Genomic DNA, 20,872 nt, shown 5'->3' on the forward strand with positions numbered 1-20,872 from the left:
TTGGCCAGATGTGCTTTATTGAGCCCTCCCCTAGCAGGCCAGGTGTTTCATCTGCCAGCAGTGCAGGTACTGGAGCCAGGGGCAGTGGTGGGGCCAGCTGCAGGTGACTTCAGTGGTGGACTCTGAGGTGAAATCCAGAGAGGACTCAGATTGGCAGGCAACAGGAAGCTCAGGAACGGAGGTACTGGTTGGGGCTTGTGTTGGGGACCCTTTCTGCTGATGATCGCTGGACTTGGAGGCCTTGGGGGCCAGCTCCTCTGGTCCATTGGAGGTCTTTTGGGGGGGCTGCATGGGGATGTTGGTACCACTGGGACACGGCACAGTGGGGGTGCCCTGATTGGAGGGGGTGCTGGGCTGCTGTGAGGAGCCTGGTGACTGCTGCGAGGAGCCTGGTGATCGCTGTGAGGAGCCTGGTGATCGCTTTGAGGAGCCTGATAATCGCTTTGAGGAGCCTGATAATCGGTGGGCTGGCTGGGAGGGCCCCAAGGAAGAGACAGATGGCCGGGAGAGCTGCTGGCCAGGGGCCTGGGGCTGGCTGGAGGAATTGGCTTTTAACCCAGGCTGGGCCTGGGACTTGCCAGGCAGCTTGGAGCCACTGGCAGCACCTGTGGCCCGGGACTGGCCCAAGGTGGTATGTGAGGCGCTCCCAGGGGCTGACGGAACAGTGGCGGTCTGTGCTGCAGAGTTAGTTGAGGGATCCGTGGAGGACTTGGGATGCAATGTGCCTTTTAGTTGGCTGCTCGGCAGGCCTGCTCGGGGGCTGGGCAGGGACTTCACTTGTCCTGCTGGAGCTGGGTTACGCTTACTTTGGCTGCAGAGAAAGAGCCTTGGGGTGAGGTAGATCTGGCCAGGCTCTCAGGCCCTGGGGCTGTGCTCAACTGCTGGAGAGTGGGATGAAGGCTGCTGGGAGACACGGTGGGGTCAGCAGCCAACCTTGGCAGGGACAGTCATCTAGGTGCACTCACACACATGCAGGTACTTATGCATGCACTCGCACACAAATGAACTCATATAATGCACACACAAACCCACACATACACAGGCACACACACATGCACATACCTATGCATGCATGCACACACACAGGCCCTAGTTCCTAGGGATGGAGGTTACCTATGGTTGGCTCTGAGGGCAGTGGGGGGCCCTCCACCACAGCTACTGGAGTGATGAGAGCCTGGCTGTGGGCCAGGGCCTGCAGGACTGGTTCCCGAGAGCATAGGAGAGAGAGGTGGACAGTGAGAGGGGCAGGCAGAATGCTTGATGCCAGCTGCCAAGATGCCAGATGGAGGCCAGAGTCAGGAGGAGGGGAGGCAGGAGTGAAGGTGAGTGGGGGCAACTAAGCTGAAAGATGGACAGACAGACTGAGACTGGGACAGATGGACACCCCCATGCCCTACAAACACACACCGTCCCGGGTTATTCCTGCTGCCACGTCCAGGGCTCGCCCGCTGAGGTCTCTCATAACGCTGTCCACGGCTTCGTGATGTTTTAGAAACAGCGGACGTATGATGCGGCGATACAACATGCGAGCCCCGTTCCACGGCCCGGGAATCATGCAGAACAACAGGAAGGCGCACTGCGGGCATGGGCGGCCGTTATGCTTGGCTCCCCTGACCTGGGCTCCATGAGGAGGGGTTAGACCTCTCACTGGGCTATGTGGACCTAGGCCAGCCCCATCAAACGCCCCTTAAGATGGGCCTGGCCACCCCCATCAGATGCCCCTTGGGATGGGCCTGGGCCATCCCCATCAGACCCCCCAGGAAGCAGCAGGGCAGGCCCCTCAGACCCCCCCAGTCTCTGGTCATCTGCCTGCTCCCAGGAGTCCCTGTCGTGTGTGTGTTGCAGTGGTGCCCACCTTGCCCACGTAGTAGAAAGGGAACCAGGACAGGAGTAGATCGCTGAAGAATTCGGCAAGCCCGAATAGGCTGTACACTACCCAGTAGGTGAGCCATACAGTGTCGTCCTCCTTGCTTGGACTCTCGATTGCTTTGATCCTGGGGGGAGGTGTGGCAGGGTCAGGGACTGCCCAGAGCCCCCAGACACCCCCCACCTGGATAGTCCGCAGGCACTCACGAAGCATATGCGGGGTACACAAAGCCGATGAGATTGCACAGTAGAGATGCCCCGTAACCGAACAGAAGATACAGGCTTAGCAGAGTGGTGGCTCCTGCAGAAAAAAGCGGTGTGGGTAGAGGTCTGGCTCACTCCATGCCCAGCCTGCAGGGCACTCAGCTTCCTCTTGGCCTGGCAGATGCACCACACGGAGTGGCACGAGCCTCCGTGACCCCTCTAGGATGTTTGTTGTCTCACAGCACCTGGGAGACCCCCACTGTGGCCCTGAACCATGAGTCTTGTGTCTGCAATTATTTAACATGGCCATCCCCCCTACAGTACTGTGATCTCAAAGGCAGGCAGGGTCCTTGGCTCTGATGGGTACAGAGTAGCTGCCCAATAAACATTTGTTGAATGAATAAGTAATCGTCTGCAATTTTAACCACCTCACTCTGGGACCTGTAGGAGGAGCTGGGCACATGATGCCAGTATTTGAATATAAGTAACAGGAAAAAACCCTAAAATTGAAGTCATTCTGTTGTTAAGACGTGACTGCTGGTGAGCGGGCAAAGGCAACACGATTTAAAATTTCATCTTAGTGTGGGTGGGGTTTCTCAGTCTTGACTGACATGCAGCCCACGTCATTCTCTTCGGGGGCCTATCCTGGGCACTGTGGGATGTTGAGCAGCCTCCCTGGTCCCCACCTGCTCAATGCCAGAAGCACCCCCAGTCGTGACACCACAGATGTCCCCAGACACTACCCAGTCTGTTAATGGAGGCAGCATGGCCCTATTTGAGACCCCTTGCCTTAGCAGGAAGCAGCAAAGGGTAATATAGTCTCTCAGACCTTGGGGAGCCCTCTGCTCTTCCATTTGCTCACCATGCGACACTGAACAAGTCTCTACCTGCTTGGAGATTCAGTTCTCTCATTTGTCAATGGGGTGGTAATGGCCCTGCTTCTTTGGGTGGTTGTGGGGTTAGCTAAACACATTCAACAGAGCGCACTCGTCCTTTCCACACATTACTGAGAGACTTCTGGTCAGGAAAACACTCCCAACAATGAAGCTCAGAGAATAGTGTGGGGGTGTGGGGAACCAGGAGCATTAGCCACTCTGAAAACAATTATGGTAACTGTCACATTTATTAAGTGCTTCTTGTTTGCTTCCCTGTTCTGTCTCATGCAATGGCCAGAACTAAGCTGTTGGGGAGAAGGGCTGCCCAGGGTCACTCAGAAGCATTTACAGCCTCCCACCTCCCTCTCTGAGGCGATAATCTGCAGAGAGAGATAGAAACCACTCTGGACCAAAGGGCAGAGTCAACCTCACCCTTCCCTCCACTGCATTAGCTGTTATCCCAGAGTCTAGGGTCAAGAGTGGAGAAGAGGCTCCCTAGCTGACTCCTCTGGGTTTCCCTGTTACTTGGGGTTGGAGATTTGGCCATCTGGGGCAGGTAGAGCCCAAGAGTTCCCACATCTGGGTGAGGGGATAGGGGATAGTTCCCACCTCTTTCCCAGAAATTGCAAGTCGGGGAGCACTGGCTCTCTCCCAGGGCAAGCCTCCCCTCAATCCCTATTCCTGCAGCCTCAGCAATATGAGGATGACCTTGGATATGGGCTGGGGAGGGCATGGCCTGAGATCAGCAACAGATGGGCCCAGGGAGGTGGGGAGGGGTGGATACTCCAGACAAGGCAGGTGGCAGGGGCATCCTCCCACACAGCCCTTGCCTCTCTGGGCCTTAGTTTCCTGCCTGTAACTGCCAGCCTCCCTATCAGGCCCCTCCCGGGCCCCTCCCCATTGCTCTATTACCTAAATTGCCCAACCACTGGTACCAGGGATGAAATCCAGGCAGGAGGTCAATGGCTTGTTCCCAAGGGCAGGTCCCTGGCTGAACAAAAATGAGTTGGGCACCAGGAATCTGGGGGGAAATTTTGGACCCTCTTTGGGCTGCCTGGCGTGAGGATCTCTCAGCTGGTGGAAAATGGGAGGAAAGGGACTCGCAGCATCTGCACACAGAAGGTGCTCTCAATGCACCTGGCACTGTCCTCACCCAGAGCCCATCCCCCACCAATGTCCTTGTGATTCACTCCAGAGGGGTCTTCCTAAAAGAGGAGGCAGAATGGATGGGCCTGGAACACTGCAAAAGAGGGAAGGAAGGCATTTAACAGCTTACTAAACAGTTTCTGAAAGTGGCAGGAGCCACCCCAGGTCATTGAGAAGTAAAGAGAGATTAGGATGGAAGTTACAGTCAGAGATGGACAGAGCCCCTTCTCCCTGGACTTCCAAACAACCCAACTCCAACTCCACTATTCGTTTACAGTAGACCAAAGCCATTGATCGGTGAGAGGAGAAGGCAGGCCAAGGGGATGGTACTAGGAGGTGGGAGTGACCCTCCTTCCCGGCAGGAAGCATGTCTTCTGAAAAAAAGATCTCTACACTTGCTTTCAGGCTGGGGGACAACTGGGAAGGGGTGAAGAGACACTCAGGAAATTGGCTGCCTCTCTGCCCCCTCCTCCTCTTCCCTACCCCTGGGGCCAGCAGGGCAACTGGAAGAACCAGACTTCGCCCAGGCACCCAGTGCCCCAAGGGAGGGGGCAGAGGAAGGCCTCCAGACCAGAGGGCTAGAGTGGGGGCACTGCAGGAGCTGAGAGAGGGATTGGCCCTCCATCAAGGTGGCACGGCGGGGACAGGGGGAGGGGCTGCGGGCTCATCCGAGGTCACAGTCCACCAGCCTTCCCCAGCCAGGATCTTGGTCTCCCTGCTGGACAATGGGGCGTGCCCCTCCATACGGCCCAGACCCTGCAGTCGGGGCAGGCCGGAGTGGAGCAGGGCTGAGGCTCAGGTGCCCCAAGGTTTCATTGTGCCCGTCGGTGAAAGGGGGCGACGGCCCCGAGCGCCCCGGACGGCTCACCCGCGGCTAAGTACCGCTTGTCGACACCGGTCTTTGCTTCGAGCGCCCCTAGTGCTTCCGTGGCCAAGTTCCTCTGTTCCAGAAGACGCTCGAAGCGCTGACGCAGGCCGTCCATGGCACCGGCGGGCCGAGGGCTGGCAGCCCGAGCTCGACTTCAGTGCGGCGCACCGGCCCCGCCGAGCGCGTGCAGCCTTCGCCTTGAGAGACCCGCACCGCCTGGCTCGCGGGCTGGTCTCTGCCCCCTGGCTGGTCTCCGCCCCCTGCCCCCGGCCCCGGCCAATGGGAGGGCAGGGCGGACAAAGGAGGTGGGGCCTGCCCCGTCTCCCCCGCCGCATTGCCCTCTGGCCAGCAGCGGCTGCTGCAGGGGAGACTTTAAAGGAGGGGGCGGGGCGCGGTGGCCGAGTGCACCGATTAGCCGCACAGTAGTGGGACGTAGCTGATTGGAGGGGCGGGGTCAAGGACAAGGATTATTGGCTGAGCGGTTGTGTAAGTGGAGCAGGGAGAGGAAAGCGGCGTGCTGAGGTAGGCGGAGCTTGCGGGAGGGGCCGGAGAAAGACCAGAGGTGATTGGAGAAAAGGGAAAGAATTAATTGGCAAGAACACAGGAGGGGCGGGGCATATTATTCAGAGGAGGGACGGAATCTGAATGGTGGGTATGGGGCGGAACTAAACTGAGGAGGTGGAATCTCTCTAAAGAACAATTCTGGTTGGACAGGAGAGGAGGCAGGGCTGTTTCTAGAGGGAATGGTGTGTACGAGGGGGCGGTGCTAAATAAAGGGGTGGGGTCAGTCTTAACAACTGTGAACTCACTCCTCTGGGTCAGAAGAACTGGGTCATTGTACAAGTATGGGGACTGAAGTTCTCGAGAGTTTGGGTCTGCGTGTGTCCATCCTCCCATTTCCGTCGGATCTTTTCGCTCCTCAAGGGGAGTCGCAAGGGCCCCTGGGAGTTGAGGCTTTTCAGGGGTTGCTATGGCACCGGGAGCAGGGCGAGCGCTTAGGCTGACACGGCGGTTTGGCCAGGGGGTGGGCCTTTTGGAGGCCCCGCCCCCACCGCCATGCGGCCCATTCGCACTGCCCTTTGGCGGCGCCTGGTCTTGCCCCTGTGCCTGGCCCTCGTTTGCCCCCTCTCTGTGGGGTTGGTCTCGGCTCGGGCTCCCATCTATGTCAGCAGCTGGGCCGTCCGGGTGTCCCAGGGTTACCGGGAGGCCGAGCGTCTGGCGCGCAAATTCGGCTTCGTCAACTTGGGGCAGGTGGGTGGGACCCGGATGGACGGGAGGGGGCGGGAACTGGACGACCCAAGACCCCAGACCCCAGACCCCGACAGGCGGGAGGTGGTCCCTCAGGTACTCTAGATATCAAGAAACCCCAACCAACCCCTCCCTCGATCAACTTCAGATTTTGGCACCCTCACAGGACACCTGAAACCCACAGCTGGGCACCTGGTTGGGGGAGGATACAAGCAAGGGGGCTGTCCCCACTAGGCTCCATCAGGGGAGTCGGGTCTCAGCGATGCGACTGCACCTCACATTCCCAGATCTTCCCTGACGGGCAGTACTTCCACCTGCGGCACCGGGGCGTGGTCCAGCAGTCCCTGACCCCGCATTGGGGCCACCGCCTGCGCCTGAAGAAAGACCCTAAGGTGAGCCTGGCCTTGAGGCTGCCTCCTGGGGGTCTTAGCCATTGCCCTGTTATTCTCCCCTACAGACACCGTTATTCTTGTGATTGTTATTAATGGCTGTGACCTTTGACAACTCACCTGCTCTCTCTGAGTCTTAGTTTCCACTTGGCTCTCCAGTCTAAACAGTGGGGACCCCGATGGGGAAGATCCATGAAGAGCAAGAGATCACACATGTGTGCGCAGTGCACATTTCAGGGCCTAGCACACTATCAGCATTCCTTGTCAAAACCCTACCTTCCCTCCTCTATCTCATCCTGAAAGATTCAGGTTCACAGGTACCCCATAAAGAGGGGCAGTTAACATTCTTTTTTGTTTGTTTGTTTGTTTGTTTGTTTATTATATTTTATTGATTATGTTATTACAGTTGTCCCATTACCCCCTTCACTCCCCTCCACCCTGTACCCCCTCTCCCACCCACATTCCCCCCCTTTAGTTCATGTCCATGTGTCATACTTATAAGTTCTTTAGCTTCTACATTTCCCATACTATTCTTACCCTCCCCCTATTTTCAACCTACCATCTATGCTACTTATTTTCTATACCTTTTCCCCCCTCTCCTCCTTCCACCCCCCCTGCTGCTAGCCCTCCATGTGCCCTCCATTTCTGTGGCTCTGTTCCTGTTCTAGTTGTTTACTTAGTTTCTTTTGGTTTTGCTTTAGGTGTGGTTGTTAATAATTGTGAGTTTGCTGTCCTTTTACTATACATGTCTTTATTTTATCTTCTTTTCTTAGTTAAGTCCCTTTAGCATTTCATAAAATAAGGGCTTGGTGATGATGAACTCCTTTAATTTGACCTTATCTGAAAAGCACTTTATCTGCCCTTCCATTCTAAATGAGAGCTTTGCTGGATAGAGCAATCTGGGATGTAGGTCCTTGTCTTTCATGACTTGGAATATTTCTTTCCAGCCCCTTCTTGCCTGTAAGGTCTCTTTACAGAAATCACCTGACAGTCTGATGGGAACTCCTTTGTAGGTTACTGTCCCCTTATCTCTTGCTGCTTCTAGGATTCTCTCCTTCGTTTTTACCTTGGCTAATGTAATTATGATGTGCCTTGGTGTGTTTCTTCTTGGGTCCAGCTTCTTTGGGGCTCTCTGAGCTTCTTGGATTTCTTGGAAGACTGTTCCCTTTGCCAGATTGGGGAAGTTCTCCTTTATTATTTGTTCAAATAACTTTTCCACTTGTTGCTCCTCCCCTTCTGGTACCCCTATAATTCGGATGTTGGAATGTTTAAAGGTGTCCTGGATGCTCTTAACTTTTTCCTCGATTTTTTGAATTCTTCTTTCATAATGCTTTCCTGCTTGGTTGATTCTATCTTCCTTCTGGTCCACTGTATTGTTTTGAGACTCAGATTCCTTCCTTTTACTATTGGCTCTCCTCCGCGTATCTTCCTGCATCTCTTTTATGGTAACCTGCATCCTTTCATCTAAATTGTGCCCAAAGTCAACCAATTCCGTGAGCTTTCTGATCATCAGTGTTTTGAACTGTGCGTCTGATAGATTGGCTATTTCTTGGTCGCTCAAAGGATGAGTCCTGGGGGACTGATCTGTTCTGCTGGAAACATGTCTTGTCTTTCCCTGTCTCTCCTATTTATTTATTTATTTATTTATTTATTTATTTATTTATTTTCCAGTCTGGTCGCTCTTGTTACGATGGGGGGCGGAGCCTTAGTTGTTCACCGGGGCTGGGCACCCCAGTCGCTAGATTGTGACGTTATATGTGGGAGCGGGGGCGGGAGCGGGGACGGGTGGGAACAATGGCGGCAGTTCGGTTCTCCTGGGCTCAGACACTTCCCTGGGATCCTGGGCTGCGAGCTCTGCCCTGGTCCACAATCGCTGCCTCACTGGTTCCCCCAGCCGCAGCTTGCGTACTCAGGGATCACCGCTGCGTTCTTGCACCCCGGATGGCTGTCGTGCGGATTTTGCGCCAAATTTCCCCCTACCTCTGCGCGCCGCCGACCCGCGCCAGCCCCACGCCCTCCCGGCTCGTCGTCCCCTACCAGTCTGGATGTACGGGTCTACTTCAACTTCTTGGCTGTCCGACTTCCATTCAGATAAATCCTCTGACAGTTCTGAGTGATATTATATTTGTAAATTATTGTTGTTCTATTCTTGGTTGTGCGAGGAGGTACGGTGCGTCCACCTATTCCTCCATCTTGCCGGAAGTCCCCTCGGCAGTTAACATTCTAGCTCATGGGATGGAAGGAGGGGAACTGTCCCATTTTGTGACAAAGGAAACTGTTCCAAAGAGGAGGACTCCTGCCTGCAGTCACACAATGAGACCGTGGCTGAATTGGGACCAAGCACCCTATCTCCAGGCACTCAAAGAGATGACAGGGAAAAGGCCTTAGATGCCAAGCTGAGGTTTTGAGGCTGAGTCTGTCAAGCCCTTGGGAGCCATAAAGGGGTATGAACTGGGCTAGGTGGCTGACTGGCAAGGAGGCAAGAAGCCTGACTGTTCGAAACCCTCATGGAGCATTGGCAACAGGGAACACTGGCTAGTTGGAGATGCGGTTGCAAGAGAGAACCTAGGGCTTGCCAATGGATGAGACGCACAGGACAGAGGGAGAGAAATCAGGGCCAGCTCCCAAGACTGGAGCAGAGCAAATGGGAAAACAATGGTCCTGATTGCCGAGATGGGGCGGTGAACATGAGCTGGCTTTGGGGGTGGGGGTGGGAGGTAGGAGATCAATGAGGAAGAAGGAAGAGTGAAGATCTGAGGAACAGCAGCCTGGGCAGGCAGAACAACCTGTGCAAAGGTCCTGAATGAGGCAGCCACTGTGGCAGCAGCAGAGGGAGACTAGTAGGGGCCAGACAAGCAAGGGCCTTGTGGGTCCTGGAGAAGGCAGGGTGGGGAGGAGCCATGGAAGGTTTCAACAGAGAGTGCTGCTGCTGTGTGTTGAGAGTGGGTTGGGGGTAGTGGGTGGTGGGGGCTCAGCTAGAAAACCAGAGAGTGGTAGAGAGAAGTGGCTACTGCAGAGGGAAGATGGGCAGGTTTTTGGCAGAGAAATCTAGAACAGGGACAGGAGAAGGGATAGAGCTGGGATCCCAGAACCCCCAGTCATCCCAGGCCATGGCCAATTGTCTGTGGGCCCTGGTGCTCTAAGTGCCTCAGCCCCCTCTGAAGGCAGAGCCCCAGGCCCTGCTCCACACTACAAGGGCCCCAGGACAAGCAATGGACAACCCAGACCCACATTCCACTCCAACCACAGCCTCATAGACAGTTGCCCTTTGGTGGACCCTGAGAAGAGGCCTGGGAAGACTAGGCACAGGCTTGGGTCCTTTAACCAGGAATTGGTGAGGAGGGCTCAGATGAGCAGGTCTTCTTCGTCCATGGGACAAGGCCCTCTAAAGTGCATATGGGTGTGAGAGCAGGATAGCTGAGGGGAGGGTAGGCTAGCCCTGTTGGCCCAGCCCCCCTCTTGGCACATGTCCCCCTTCAGGTGCAGTGGTTTGAGCAGCAGACTCTGCAGTGGCGAGTGAAGCGCTCAGTGGTGCCCACGGACCCCTGGTTCTCCAAGCAGTGGTACATGGTGAGCAGGCTGGGCCATGTGGCTGGGCTGGGCCATTCGAGAGCCCCACTAATTCTAGCCCATCTGGCACAGAACAGTGAGGTACAGCCAGACCTAAACATCCTGCAAGTCTGGAGCCAGGGGCTGTCGGGCCAGGGTATCGTGGTCTCTATCCTGGACGATGGCATTGAGAAGGACCACCCGGATCTCTGGGCCAACTATGTGAGGCCGTGGCGGACTGGGGCAGGGGCTGCTCCACCCCACCCCCCCACAGTCCCATGGCCCACTCTTACCTCCTCACATCCCCACCCCACCCCCAGGACCCTCTGGCCAGCTACGACTTCAACGACTATGACCCAGACCCCCAGCCACGATACACACCCAGTGATGAGAACCGGTGAGCCATGTGTCCCACATGACCTGGGGATGGCCCTTGTGTCCTGTGGGGGGCTGGGTGAGCTGTAATGAGCACCTCTCTCTACCCTGGCACCAGGCACGGGACCCGCTGTGCTGGGGAAGTGGCAGCCATAGCTAACAACAGGTTCTGCGGTATAGGCGTCGCCTACAACGCCCGAATAGGAGGTACTCCAGCCTACTAGGGACGGAGGGTGGACCAGGTGGCACTGGGTAGAGGGTAATGCCAGGGACGGTTAGCAAATCCATCAGGGGAGGAAGCTTTTTCGTGTCCATGCCCTTGTTGTTCAGCAATTCAGGAGCCCTAGACTCAGGGTAGGAACTGCCAAATGTCCCCACTCCCTGGGAACAGAGAGAGTACCTGGCCAGGGCATCTGGAGCTGGCCTGGACAGGCAGGGGCACTGGCAGGGCTGTCTGCAGAGGACTGACTGCTGCCTGTGCAGGTGTGCGCATGCTGGATGGCACCATCACCGATGTCATCGAGGCCCAGTCACTGAGCCTGCAGCCACAGCACATCCACATCTACAGTGCCAGCTGGGGTCCCGAGGATGATGGCCGTACAGTGGATGGTCCTGGCATCCTAACCCAAGAGGCCTTCAGGCACGGCGTGACCAAGGTGAGTGGGGGACCTGGGGCTTTGGAGGGTTTGTGCCAGCATGAAAGGCTGTTGGCCCCATCCCCATCCTTTGTCCCGTCTCCATCTGCAGGGCCGAGGTGGGCTAGGCACGCTCTTCATCTGGGCATCCGGCAATGGTGGCCTGCACTATGACAACTGCAACTGCGACGGGTACACCAACAGCATCCACACTCTCTCCATCGGCAGCACCACCCAGCACGGTCATGTGCCCTGGTACAGTGAGGCCTGTGCTTCCACCCTCACCACCACCTACAGTAGTGGCATTGTTACTGACCCCCAGATTGTGAGTGGGCCCCACCACCATGCTCGCCCTGCCTGGCCAAGCCTGCTTTCCCACCTTCCCTCTTATCTCACCCATCTTCTCTCCAGTCCCCGTCACCTTCTCTCCTATCCCCCTGCCTTCTTTCCAGTCTCCCACCTTCCTTCCTGTTCCCCCCACCTTCCCTCCAGTCCCCCTACTTTACCTCCTGTGCCCCAACCTTGCCTCTTGTGTCCCCACTTCCCTCCTGTGTCCCTCCTTTCCCTCTGGTCCCCCACCTTCCCTCCTGACCCCTCACCCACTTTCCTGTCCCCTCATTTTCCCTCCTGTTCCCCCATCTTCCCTCCGTCCAGGGATTGCTCCTGCAGTGCTGGAACATGGACATGGGTCCCAGGCCCTGCCCCACTGTTGCCCCCTTATACCCCCGGCCTGTGTTTCTGGGGTGTGGACGTGGGCAGCACTCAGGCCCCTCCTCTGGTGTAATGTTCTGTGATGCCTTCTTGAGTCCCTGGTTCCATGTGAACAAGGGCTGGGCTTTCGTGTGCACCAGGTCCCCTGAGTCCCCATCTCTGCCCCCAGGTCACCACGGACCTGCACCACCAGTGCACTGACAAGCACACAGGCACGTCGGCCTCTGCCCCTCTAGCTGCAGGCATAATTGCTCTGGCTCTGGAAGCCAAGTAGGTGACAGTGGGGGACCCTACCTAGCACTGTGGGCCACACCCTACCTACCACCGTGGCCTTCCAGTTGTAGTCCCAGCTTACCCTCTCACCTGCTTCTAGCCCATTCTTGACATGGAGGGACATGCAGCACTTGGTGGTTCGTGCATCCAGGCAGGCACATCTCCAGGCTGAGGACTGGAGGACCAATGGTGTGGGGCGCCAAGGTGCGGCAGGGCTGGGTGGAGGTGGGGACACCATGCCCACAGGGCGTATGACGGCCCTTCTCCATGCAGTGAGCCACCACTATGGCTATGGGTTGCTGGATGCCGGGCTGCTGGTGGACTTGGCTCGAGCATGGCTGCCCACACAGCCCCAGAAGAAATGCATCATTCGGGTCTTGCACACCCCCACGTGAGCACCCTCTTCATTCCCCACCACTGTGGACACCTACCATCCCCTCATTACTTCTCCATGTCTGTCACCACTCCAGCCCACTCCCACGCCTATTAGTAACACCCAGGGGGCAGACATGAGGGAGGCAGGCCCTGAGGCCTCGGTAATCCCAGAGAGTGGGCCCCATGACCTGAGCTCAGACCCTGCCAGCTGGCTGCCATGCCCCCAGCAGGCCAGCAGGAGGGACCCTGATGCCCCTCATGACACCCCTAGCCCCATCCTGCCACTGATGCACGTGAGGAAGAAAGTGTTGGCTTGTGCTGGTCGTGCCAACTACATCCGCTCACTGGAGCATGTGCAGGTGCAGCTGTCCCTGTCCTACAGCCGCCGGGGGGACCTGGAGATTTCGCTGACCAGCCCTATGGGCACCCGCTCCACACTTGTTGCCATCAGGTACAAGGGCAGGGACTCAGCCCCATGGTTTCACACAGGGAGGGGCTGGTACAGTGTGGGGTCTGGTGTGGTCTGCACAGGGAGGGGCCAGCTCCATGGGGGCTGGCCCTCCATCCAGCATTTGGCATTGCAGTCAGACACTTGCTGTGGCTCAGTGGCCCCTTCATGACTGTGGTTCCAGAGCCTCTCTTTTGCCCTACCCATACCTGTCTGTCCCAGACCCTTTGACATCAGTGGCCAAGGCTACAACAACTGGATCTTTATGTCCACCCACTTCTGGGATGAGAACCCGCAGGGCTTGTGGACCCTGAGCCTGGAAAACAAGGGCTACTATTTCAACACGGGTGAGAGGCTGGGGGCTCTGAGGCCCGCCTTGGTTACCCCACTGAAGGAGGGCTCCCAATGGTCTGCTTGCACAGTAGGTGTCCAGTAACCAGAATAGCCATCCAGTTACCAGCCTGCAATGGCTACTGGGGGGCTGGGTCACTGTCTGAGTCTGAGGCTCCAGGATGGGGTTGGGGTGGCTGGGAAGTGTGGTCCAGATTGGCAGGATCAGGCCGCCAGTAACCTCTGCTGCTCATCCCTATGCTTACCATGACTCCTGCCCAGGGATGCTGTACCGCTACACGCTGCTGCTCTATGGGACGGCTGAGGACATGACAGCAAGGCCCACAGGCTCCCAGGTGAGCAGCAGCGCATGTGTGCCCAGTGTGGTGTGACCCACTTGCTGGCAGTGTGCATGTGCAGTCCAGGGCGTGTAGGTGGGCTGGAGCTGCAGGCTTCGGCCTCACCTCTGTGTCCATGTCCCCCTTGCAGAATGCCACAGTCCCACCTCCATCCTAGGCCACCTCTACCTCTCCCACTGCCCATCACAGTACTTCAGTCTCACCTACCAAGCAGTGACTGCTGGGTCTGGGTGCCTGGCCACATGCACCCTGCAAGTATGCACCAGCTGCCACTTCTCCTACACCTGCCACAGTGGCTCCCACTCAGCTGAACCACCTGCTGCCTGCTATACATACTGGACGAGCATGGGTGCTTCTGCTCAGGACCCACCTCCCACAAAGACCATCTCCAGCCCACTGGGACTACCTACCCCTGCTGTGGAGACCACAGCCTGGCCCAGGCCATGGTGCTGACCCTGCTGGCCATAGCCTTTGGGAGCCCCCTCCTCTGTAGCATCCTCTCCACAGGCTGCTCACTCCCCTGTGTGGGCCCCTCCCCAATGCTGGAGGCCACCCCTGTTACCACCCAGTCCCAACTGCTGGCTGGACACCAGAGACATCCAGTAAGGAAAGCCAATGTACACCTTGGCTTAGGTCTTTGGCAGGCACTGCTGCTCCGTTCTCTCATTCCATCAGCGGTGGGCATGAGAACCTGCTTCTGGATGGCCCTGGATGGCCACCAGATCTGCAGGCCTAGGATGGTCTGCGTGGAATCCTGCAACCTGGACTTGGCAGGTCCAGGTGAAAGAGAGAGAGATGTCTAGTTACACGGTTAAAATGTTGGGATGGGGTGGGGTGGGATAGGGCAGAGGTCAGATCACAACCTCGACCACCATCCCTTCTCAGCCCCAGAATCTTGGGGAAGGTGGAGGGAGAGCCAGCGACACTATCCAGAGTCTTGGGCACCATGTCTGACTTGAGTTTGCAAATAAATGTTAACTAGGAGGTGTCAAGTCTGTAGGTGTCTCATCCCAGGGGACCCAGCAACCCACAAAGGGAAGGGGGTCAGCCTGGGGCCCAGAGATCTCAGGTGTGGGAGGTTGGAGATGGGTGAGGATTCCTAGTGATGCCCACATGCTTGGAGAGCTGAACTTCTGGGACCTAGCCCAACTTCCCCCTTCCATCTCATCGACACTGACAAATAGTCAAAGAGTATCTGTATCTGAGCCTCCAATAATTGTTTTCCATTCTCTGAAGGTTGTGGGGAGGCTGAGGGAATTAATAGGCCTGAGGTACATTGCTCTCATCCCCTCACACCCTCAACTTCCCCATTTGCAAAGTGGGTTTCCCACCCATCTGGGACAGAAAGAGGCTCCTGAGGTGTGGGGGTGGGAAAGGAGGTACAGAGTAAGCTATTAAATGCCCCTCCTCTGTCCTCACTCACACCAATGAGGTAGGGACATGTTTGTCTCAATTTCCAGAGTGGGGAAGGGACCTCCACAAGGAAGTTAAGGTTGGCCTGTGCCCTTGACTATGGAGCTTCACTCAGGCCAGAGGGGCAGGCTTTGCCTTTTGTAGGAGCCCACAGGCCCCAGAAACCATTCCCTTTTGTGGCCCTGGGAACCTAGGAATTTGCTTTGCCACTGGGCTCAGGTTGGCCAACTTCAGGCCTTAAAGCAGGGAAGGATCTGTTGAGGGCTTTGCAGCTGGGCAAAGAGAGGCTTATGCCTCAGCACTTGGAACCAGACACCATTATGGACCCCTGGCCTAGATCTTGGAGGAGGAGACATGGGTGCCCAGTTGGACCCACAAGAAGCAGGTGGTCAGCAAGGGCAGAGTCTCATCTCCCTCTTTTGTCCTCCCTAGCTGTCCTCCCAGTCCTGCCCAGGCACCCAGAGTCTTTCCTCACTTAGCCCCTAGCTCTGGATTTAGGTCTGAGGGTGAGCCCAGCCCTGGCAGGGCAAGACTGTGTGTTAAGGGGCACCTGGCCTCCCTCTCAGAGCTGCTGTGGCCTCCCCTGTGTCATGCACCAATAGCACATGTCTCACCAAATGCCTCCGAGTATCACAAGAGGCAGCTTTCCCAGCTGGCACACAGTAAGCACCCAAATGCACCAGCTTGGGGTAGGCCCCTGGGAAACAGTTGGGCAGGCTATTAAACACACCTACTTAGTGACCCAGAAATTCCGCTTGTAGGTATGTAGCCAGGAAAACTGAAAGCAGAATTTCACACAAAAACCCGTAAAAGTGTGTTCACAGAACAAGATTCACAACAGCCAAAATATAGAAACAACCCAAGTGTCCATAGGCAGATGAACAGATAAACACATAGTCCTCTAGTCCTCCACACACTGGAATATTACTCAGGCCTGGAAAAGATGGAAGTTTTTTAAAATGGATGGACTTTGAAATCATGATGCTCAGTGAGAAAAAGACACCCAAGGCCACATAGTGTGTGATTCCATTTATGTGAAATGTTCAGAACAGGCAAATCCGGAGACAATAAATGGATTGGTGGTAGGGGAGTGACTGCTAATAGGTTTCTCTTTGGTATGAGGCAAACATTCTAGAATTAGACTGTGGTGATGGTTGCACAACTCTGTAAATTTATACACAAATATATTCCCAAACCACAGAATTGTACATTTTCAACATGTGGACTTTATGGTATGTAATTTGTATTCAATAAAGCTGTACACACACACACACACACACACACACACACACACACACACACACACACACACACACACACACACACACACACACACACACACACACACACACACACACACACACACACGGCCCTGGCCAAATAGTTCAGTTGGTTAGAGCATTGTCTCCATAAGCAAAGGTTGCAGGTTCAGCCCCTCTTCAGGGTACATACAAGAATCAACCAATAAACACATAAATAAGGGAACGACAAATCAATGTTTAAAAAAAAATCAAATAAAAAAATTTTTAAATCGCCCTCTGCTCTGAGTCTGTCTTCCCATTCTAGCCGAGATGACCATCCAGAACCACCCACAGGGGAGGGGTTTTTAGAGGTCACAGGAGCGATCTTGACCTAGATCCAGCAGGCGAGATGCCACGTGTCCTGCGTCCCTGGTCACCTCGCTGGTAATTCACGCAGCTAGCATTCACTGCGCGCTCACTGTGCGCCAGGCCACCTTGCGTGAACAGCAACTTTGTTCCCACGATAGCCACGTGGGATGGAAATTATCATTTTGCATAGATGGGTGCACCTTTTGCACAAAACCGGGCTTCTGGTGCTTTGTTACGCAAGAAGGGAAGCTGGGACTGGACCCCACGCCCACCCCTTGAGTTCCCAGGTTCCACGCGCCGGAGAGATTGAGGTCGCGTCCTCCCTGGGTCTGGTTCGGTCACAGTTCCTTTCGTATAGCCCGAAGTCCCTCCCGGGCGCGGCCTCTTTAAGAGGGGGCGTGATCTCGCTGGAGAAGACCGGAAGCGCGTCAGTACCGGGAGGGAGAAGCGCGCTCCGACCGGAAGCAGAAGTAGCTTCTCAGGCGCCTGCTACTCAAGGGGGCGCGCCTAGGTGAGGCTTGGTGGCTTCAGCGGGGAAACTGAGAGGTGGACCGCCCCCCCGCCCCCCACCAACCTGGAACGATGAAGGGGCGAGGCGAGTCAGAAGGGGCGGGGGTGGGGCGGGTGTGTAGGAGTTCGCTAAGGGAGAGAGGTGGACTCTTCCTTAACGCTCCTTCGTTCTCTAGCCTCCAGGAATGATGGGCTCGAAGGCCAAGAAGCGCGTGGTGCTGCCCACTCGACCGGCGCCCCCCACGATGGAGCAGATCCTCGAGGATGTACGTGGAGCGCCCGCCGAGGACCCGGTCTTCACTGCCCTGGCCCCAGAAGGTAGGGGGAGCCCAGCACCAGCAGGGAAGAGGCCGCTCCAAGAGCCAGCAGCGAAGTGTGTGGGGTGGGGGAATGGGGGGAAGCACGCCCCAGCCGCAGCCCGCAGAAGCCGTGGATTTCGAGCAGAGGTTGTGGCACGATTTTACCTTCCCTGAGCCCCCTCTTCTCGCAATAAAGTGGGGCGCGTGTTCAGCGGAGCATCTAGCACTGGGGTCTGCAGCCATTCTCCCCACTGCCTGTTCTTGTAAGCCCAGGAAGTTTTCCAGTTCTTAGGGTGAGGAGAGACTATTTTGTGGCAAGTGGAAATGTTATGAAATTAAGGTTAGTGTTGGTAAATTGTTGATGCACAGCCATGCCTGGTTGTGGATGTGTGGACCTGACTGCTTTCAGGACGTAATGGCAGAGCTGAGTAGTCGGGACAGACTGACTGGCTGGCTCTGCAAAGCCAAAACTGTGTATTGTCTGGCCTTTTGTGGGAAAAGTTGGTCAGTCCCTCGTGGAGATAGTAGCTGGTCAGTGACTGAGGGCTTTGGCCTGCAGTCGTTGAGTGAATTTTGTGTTCCTGGCTATGAGGTTTGCTTACTCGTTAAACCTTCATTAAGAACCTGTTATGTGCCAGGCTCTGTTCGAAGCACTGGGGTGAAAAGGTGAACCAAGGAGATGACAACTCTGCCTTCGGGCCATAGGGACCAGAAATAGTAAACTGGAGTCTTGTGGGTAATGTGGGAAATTTTCTTTAAAATTAAGTAATAGTAAACAAATTCAGTTCTTTGCTTCACGTAACCATGTTTCAAGTGCTCGAGAGGCCCTTTTGGCTGCTGCTGTATTGAACAGCTCAGATGGAGGACTCTTCCATCACCAGAAATGCTCTGTTGGATGGGCAGACTTAGGAACGCAAATTGTATTTAGCCCCATCCTGAGTCATCTGAGGCTTCTGGAGCCCTAGCTGAAGAGTCATGTGCAGGTCTGCCAGCATATGGAGGGTGGGGAAGCTGAGGCACAGGCAGAACTAGGGCTGCTCAAAGGAGAGGTGCTTTCCCTGCTGGCCCGTGTTCTGATCTGGGACCACACTTAGTCTCCATGTGTGCTGTCTGGCTTGTCTCCCACTTTGTTACTAAAACAGGTGGGGGGAAAAAGTGATTGATAAATACCAGAAAAAAGTGATTGATAAGTACCTGGCTTGTCTCCCACTTTGTTACTAAAACAGGTGGGGGAAAAAAGTGATTGATAAGTACCCCAGTACCAGGGCCTGTTCCAGGCCTTTGTCCTGCAGGGGTGTGACAGCAGACAGTTGCCGAACAGGGCAGGCCATTTTGTTCCCATTCATACAGGACCAGTTAGAGCAAAGAGGACCTGGACATGTCTCTGGGTGACCTTGAAGCTGTGCTTTTTCTGTCCTGCTACCCTCCACACACTTCCTTTGGCTGGGCACACTGTTGTGAGGAAGTGGGGTCACCTAGAGACATGTTTCCACACCTTCCTGCTTTTGTGGCCTCCTGACTACCATACCAGTGTTGGATTTTGCAAAGTTACAGGGCCGTAGAATAGTTTTTCGGGGAGCAGGAAGTTGCATCCTAGGCTTTGAGAACAGGCACAAGTGCCAGCCTGTTCAGTGGTTCCATTGTGGGGTCAGTGCCTTTTACAGAAGTCGTGTCCAATCCCAGGCAGGGCCTCCTCTGTGACCTACCCTCTCTGGTCACATGCTTTGCTAAGGAGGTAAATTGAGCCTTCACTCTGCCCCTTTCCTGACCATCAGGCTGTGTTCTTTCCCCAGATACCTCAGACCCCTCCTGGAGGGCTGAGAACCCTGAGGCCCAGCGGGAGCAGCTGTACCAGCAGAGCCAGGCCTTTGTGGCCACCAATCATCGGCTGAGGCAGGCGAGTGAGGAGCTAAGACAGAGGTGTGATGACCTTCGGCAGGCCAGCCAGGAACTGGAACAGGATGTCATCCAGGTGAAGCAAGTGGCACTGCCAGGGGCCTTGGCCACCTCCTCAGGTTGACCTGGCCCTCGGACTCATCTGAGCACACAGCTCCCAGACAGTGCACCCCACAGCCTTCTGGAACTTTTGGTCCTGGCCTGGCACACCTCAGACATGGGCCCCCGGGTCCCAGAAGCAGATTCTGGGCTCTCTGTCCAGTCATGGACAAGCCCCACCCTAGGACCCAGAGACTCCAGGGGATAGAGCCTACCCTATCCCCTAGCAGATGGGCCCCCTAGCCCATCTGCTAATATCTGCTAATATCCTGTGTGTGGTTGCAGCAGGGACAGTGTGGAATGAGGGGTGCACCTACCTCACCTGGACATAGGCCCTTACCAAGGGTCAGGGTAGGCTTTGCAAATGCCGTTCACCCTCAGGTTTTTCTTCTGGGTCTGATTGCTGGGAGCCTGAGCTTGTCTCTGTGTGAACCCCTGTGGGGCCCTCAGAGGTTCCAGAAGAGGATGGGGGTTCTGTCCCTTCCTTTGCCCATAGTGGTCTTGGCCATGTAGGAGCAATTGCCCAGCAGGGCCCCGATCTGAGAGGGGGCCTCCAATGGCCCCAAGCACTCAGATGGAAGGTGCGGGCTCTCCCCCAGGGTAGCACTTGTCCATCTGGTTCATGGTTGGGATGTAGGACTGACCTATAGACTGTGGGATCCACCAGACAGGGGTGCTGGCCTGGGCTCCCAAGATAGAAGCTGTTCAGTTACTTGCCTGAAGCCCTCATCTGGCCACCTCCATCCTGGCAGGCCAGGCCTGTCATGGGTGTCCCCACCAAGTCCCTCAGATGAAATCCCCCTGCCATCAGCCATCTGGCAGTGTCTCTGTGAGCTGCTCCTTTCCAGGGTTCCCCTGGAGCTTAGAGAAGCACCTGGACTAAACAGGGCAAGTCCTTGACATGGGTGACCCAGCACCCTGGGTGTTTTTCTTTTCTTTGATAAAAGGATGCCTGCTTAAGGCTGAGACCTGAAAATGCTGGTTTGGCTCCAGTTAGGGCAGTAGACACAGAGGTTACATTGTCCAGGGCCCCCTAGCCCATCTGCTAATATCTTGAAGGTGCCCTGCTGCCCTGAACTGAGAGGTCACCCCTCCCTGCATATCCCTGGCCTTCAGGTGGGGCTACTTAAATCTGATTCTGGGGGCTCTGAGCATGCCTCCTCCTCCCTGGTATCAGGAGGAGACACTTCAGCTACCTTCCCCTGCACATCCACAAAGTACTCCAGTTCCACCCTGTCCTCCCCCATGTGGAAGCGGGGCCATGTAGAACAAGATTCAACAGCTCCATTTATTAAAGGTGCACATGAGATGCCTGGTTCTGTGCCTTCCCTCCACCAGACAATGGCTTTAGGTTGAATGGGGTGGGAAGGGGAACAGGGCTATATTTATTTACA

At 55.8% G+C, this 20,872-nt stretch overlaps 2 protein-coding genes across 12 annotated transcripts; one reads left to right on the plus strand and one right to left on the minus strand.

Moving 5' to 3' along the window:
* Nucleotides 1-5,293, minus strand: REEP6 (receptor accessory protein 6). 6 transcript variants are annotated; one of them, XM_045831617.1, is made up of 6 exons: nt 4,960-5,293; nt 2,074-2,167; nt 1,856-1,994; nt 1,408-1,615; nt 1,114-1,200; nt 1-811 (listed from the first exon to the last, which is right to left on the minus strand). In XM_045831617.1, the coding sequence occupies exons 1-6, from the start codon at nt 5,072-5,074 to the stop codon at nt 774-776; spliced, it is 681 nt and encodes a 226-aa protein (XP_045687573.1). In that variant the 5' UTR covers nt 5,075-5,293; the 3' UTR covers nt 1-773. The 6 variants fall into 6 exon arrangements, with proteins under 6 accessions (XP_045687573.1, XP_045687575.1, XP_045687576.1 ...); XM_045831619.1 differs by having other exon boundaries at nt 1,408-1,576; nt 4,960-5,287; XM_045831618.1 differs by having other exon boundaries at nt 800-900.
* A 712-nt stretch (nt 5,294-6,005) lies between these two features.
* On the plus strand, nt 6,006-20,787 carry LOC123814062 (proprotein convertase subtilisin/kexin type 4). 6 transcript variants are annotated; one of them, XM_045831610.1, is made up of 16 exons: nt 6,006-6,210; nt 6,495-6,599; nt 10,077-10,166; nt 10,239-10,367; nt 10,466-10,542; nt 10,639-10,727; nt 11,004-11,176; nt 11,268-11,480; nt 12,036-12,136; nt 12,240-12,343; nt 12,413-12,530; nt 12,786-12,965; nt 13,185-13,309; nt 13,575-13,648; nt 17,361-17,502; nt 19,277-20,787. In XM_045831610.1, exons 1-16 carry the CDS (start codon nt 6,016-6,018, stop codon nt 19,501-19,503), a joined length of 2,142 nt encoding a protein of 713 aa, XP_045687566.1. In that variant the 5' UTR covers nt 6,006-6,015; the 3' UTR covers nt 19,504-20,787. The 6 variants fall into 6 exon arrangements, with proteins under 6 accessions (XP_045687566.1, XP_045687567.1, XP_045687569.1 ...); XM_045831611.1 differs by having other exon boundaries at nt 12,240-12,328; XM_045831613.1 differs by lacking the exon at nt 10,239-10,367.
* The last annotated feature ends 85 nt before the right edge of the window (nt 20,788-20,872 follow it).

The sequence above is a fragment of the Phyllostomus hastatus genome, unplaced genomic scaffold (assembly GCF_019186645.2).
Source record: "Phyllostomus hastatus isolate PE091 unplaced genomic scaffold, TTU_PhHast_1.1 phas_contig_159, whole genome shotgun sequence".
Taxonomy (NCBI): domain Eukaryota; kingdom Metazoa; phylum Chordata; class Mammalia; order Chiroptera; family Phyllostomidae; genus Phyllostomus; species Phyllostomus hastatus.

Bases quoted from the DNA above. Each gene is read 5' to 3' on its own strand.
- REEP6 (XM_045831617.1), bottom strand. From the start codon at position 5,074: ATGGACGGCCTGCGTCAGCGCTTCGAGCGTCTTCTGGAACAGAGGAAC. The intron at 1,616-1,855 runs GTGGGCACCACT...CATGGAGCCCAG, and splicing joins CTTTCTACTACGTGGGCAAG to GTCAGGGGAGCCAAGCATAA. The intron at 812-1,113 runs GTAACCTCCATC...CTTTCTCTGCAG, and splicing joins GCCCTCAGAGCCAACCATAG to CCAAAGTAAGCGTAACCCAG.
- LOC123814062 (XM_045831610.1), top strand. From the start codon at position 6,016: ATGCGGCCCATTCGCACTGCCCTTTGGCGGCGCCTGGTCTTGCCCCTG. The intron at 12,344-12,412 runs GTGCGGCAGGGC...TTCTCCATGCAG, and splicing joins CAATGGTGTGGGGCGCCAAG to TGAGCCACCACTATGGCTAT. The intron at 17,503-19,276 runs GTAGGGGGAGCC...TTCTTTCCCCAG, and splicing joins CACTGCCCTGGCCCCAGAAG to ATACCTCAGACCCCTCCTGG.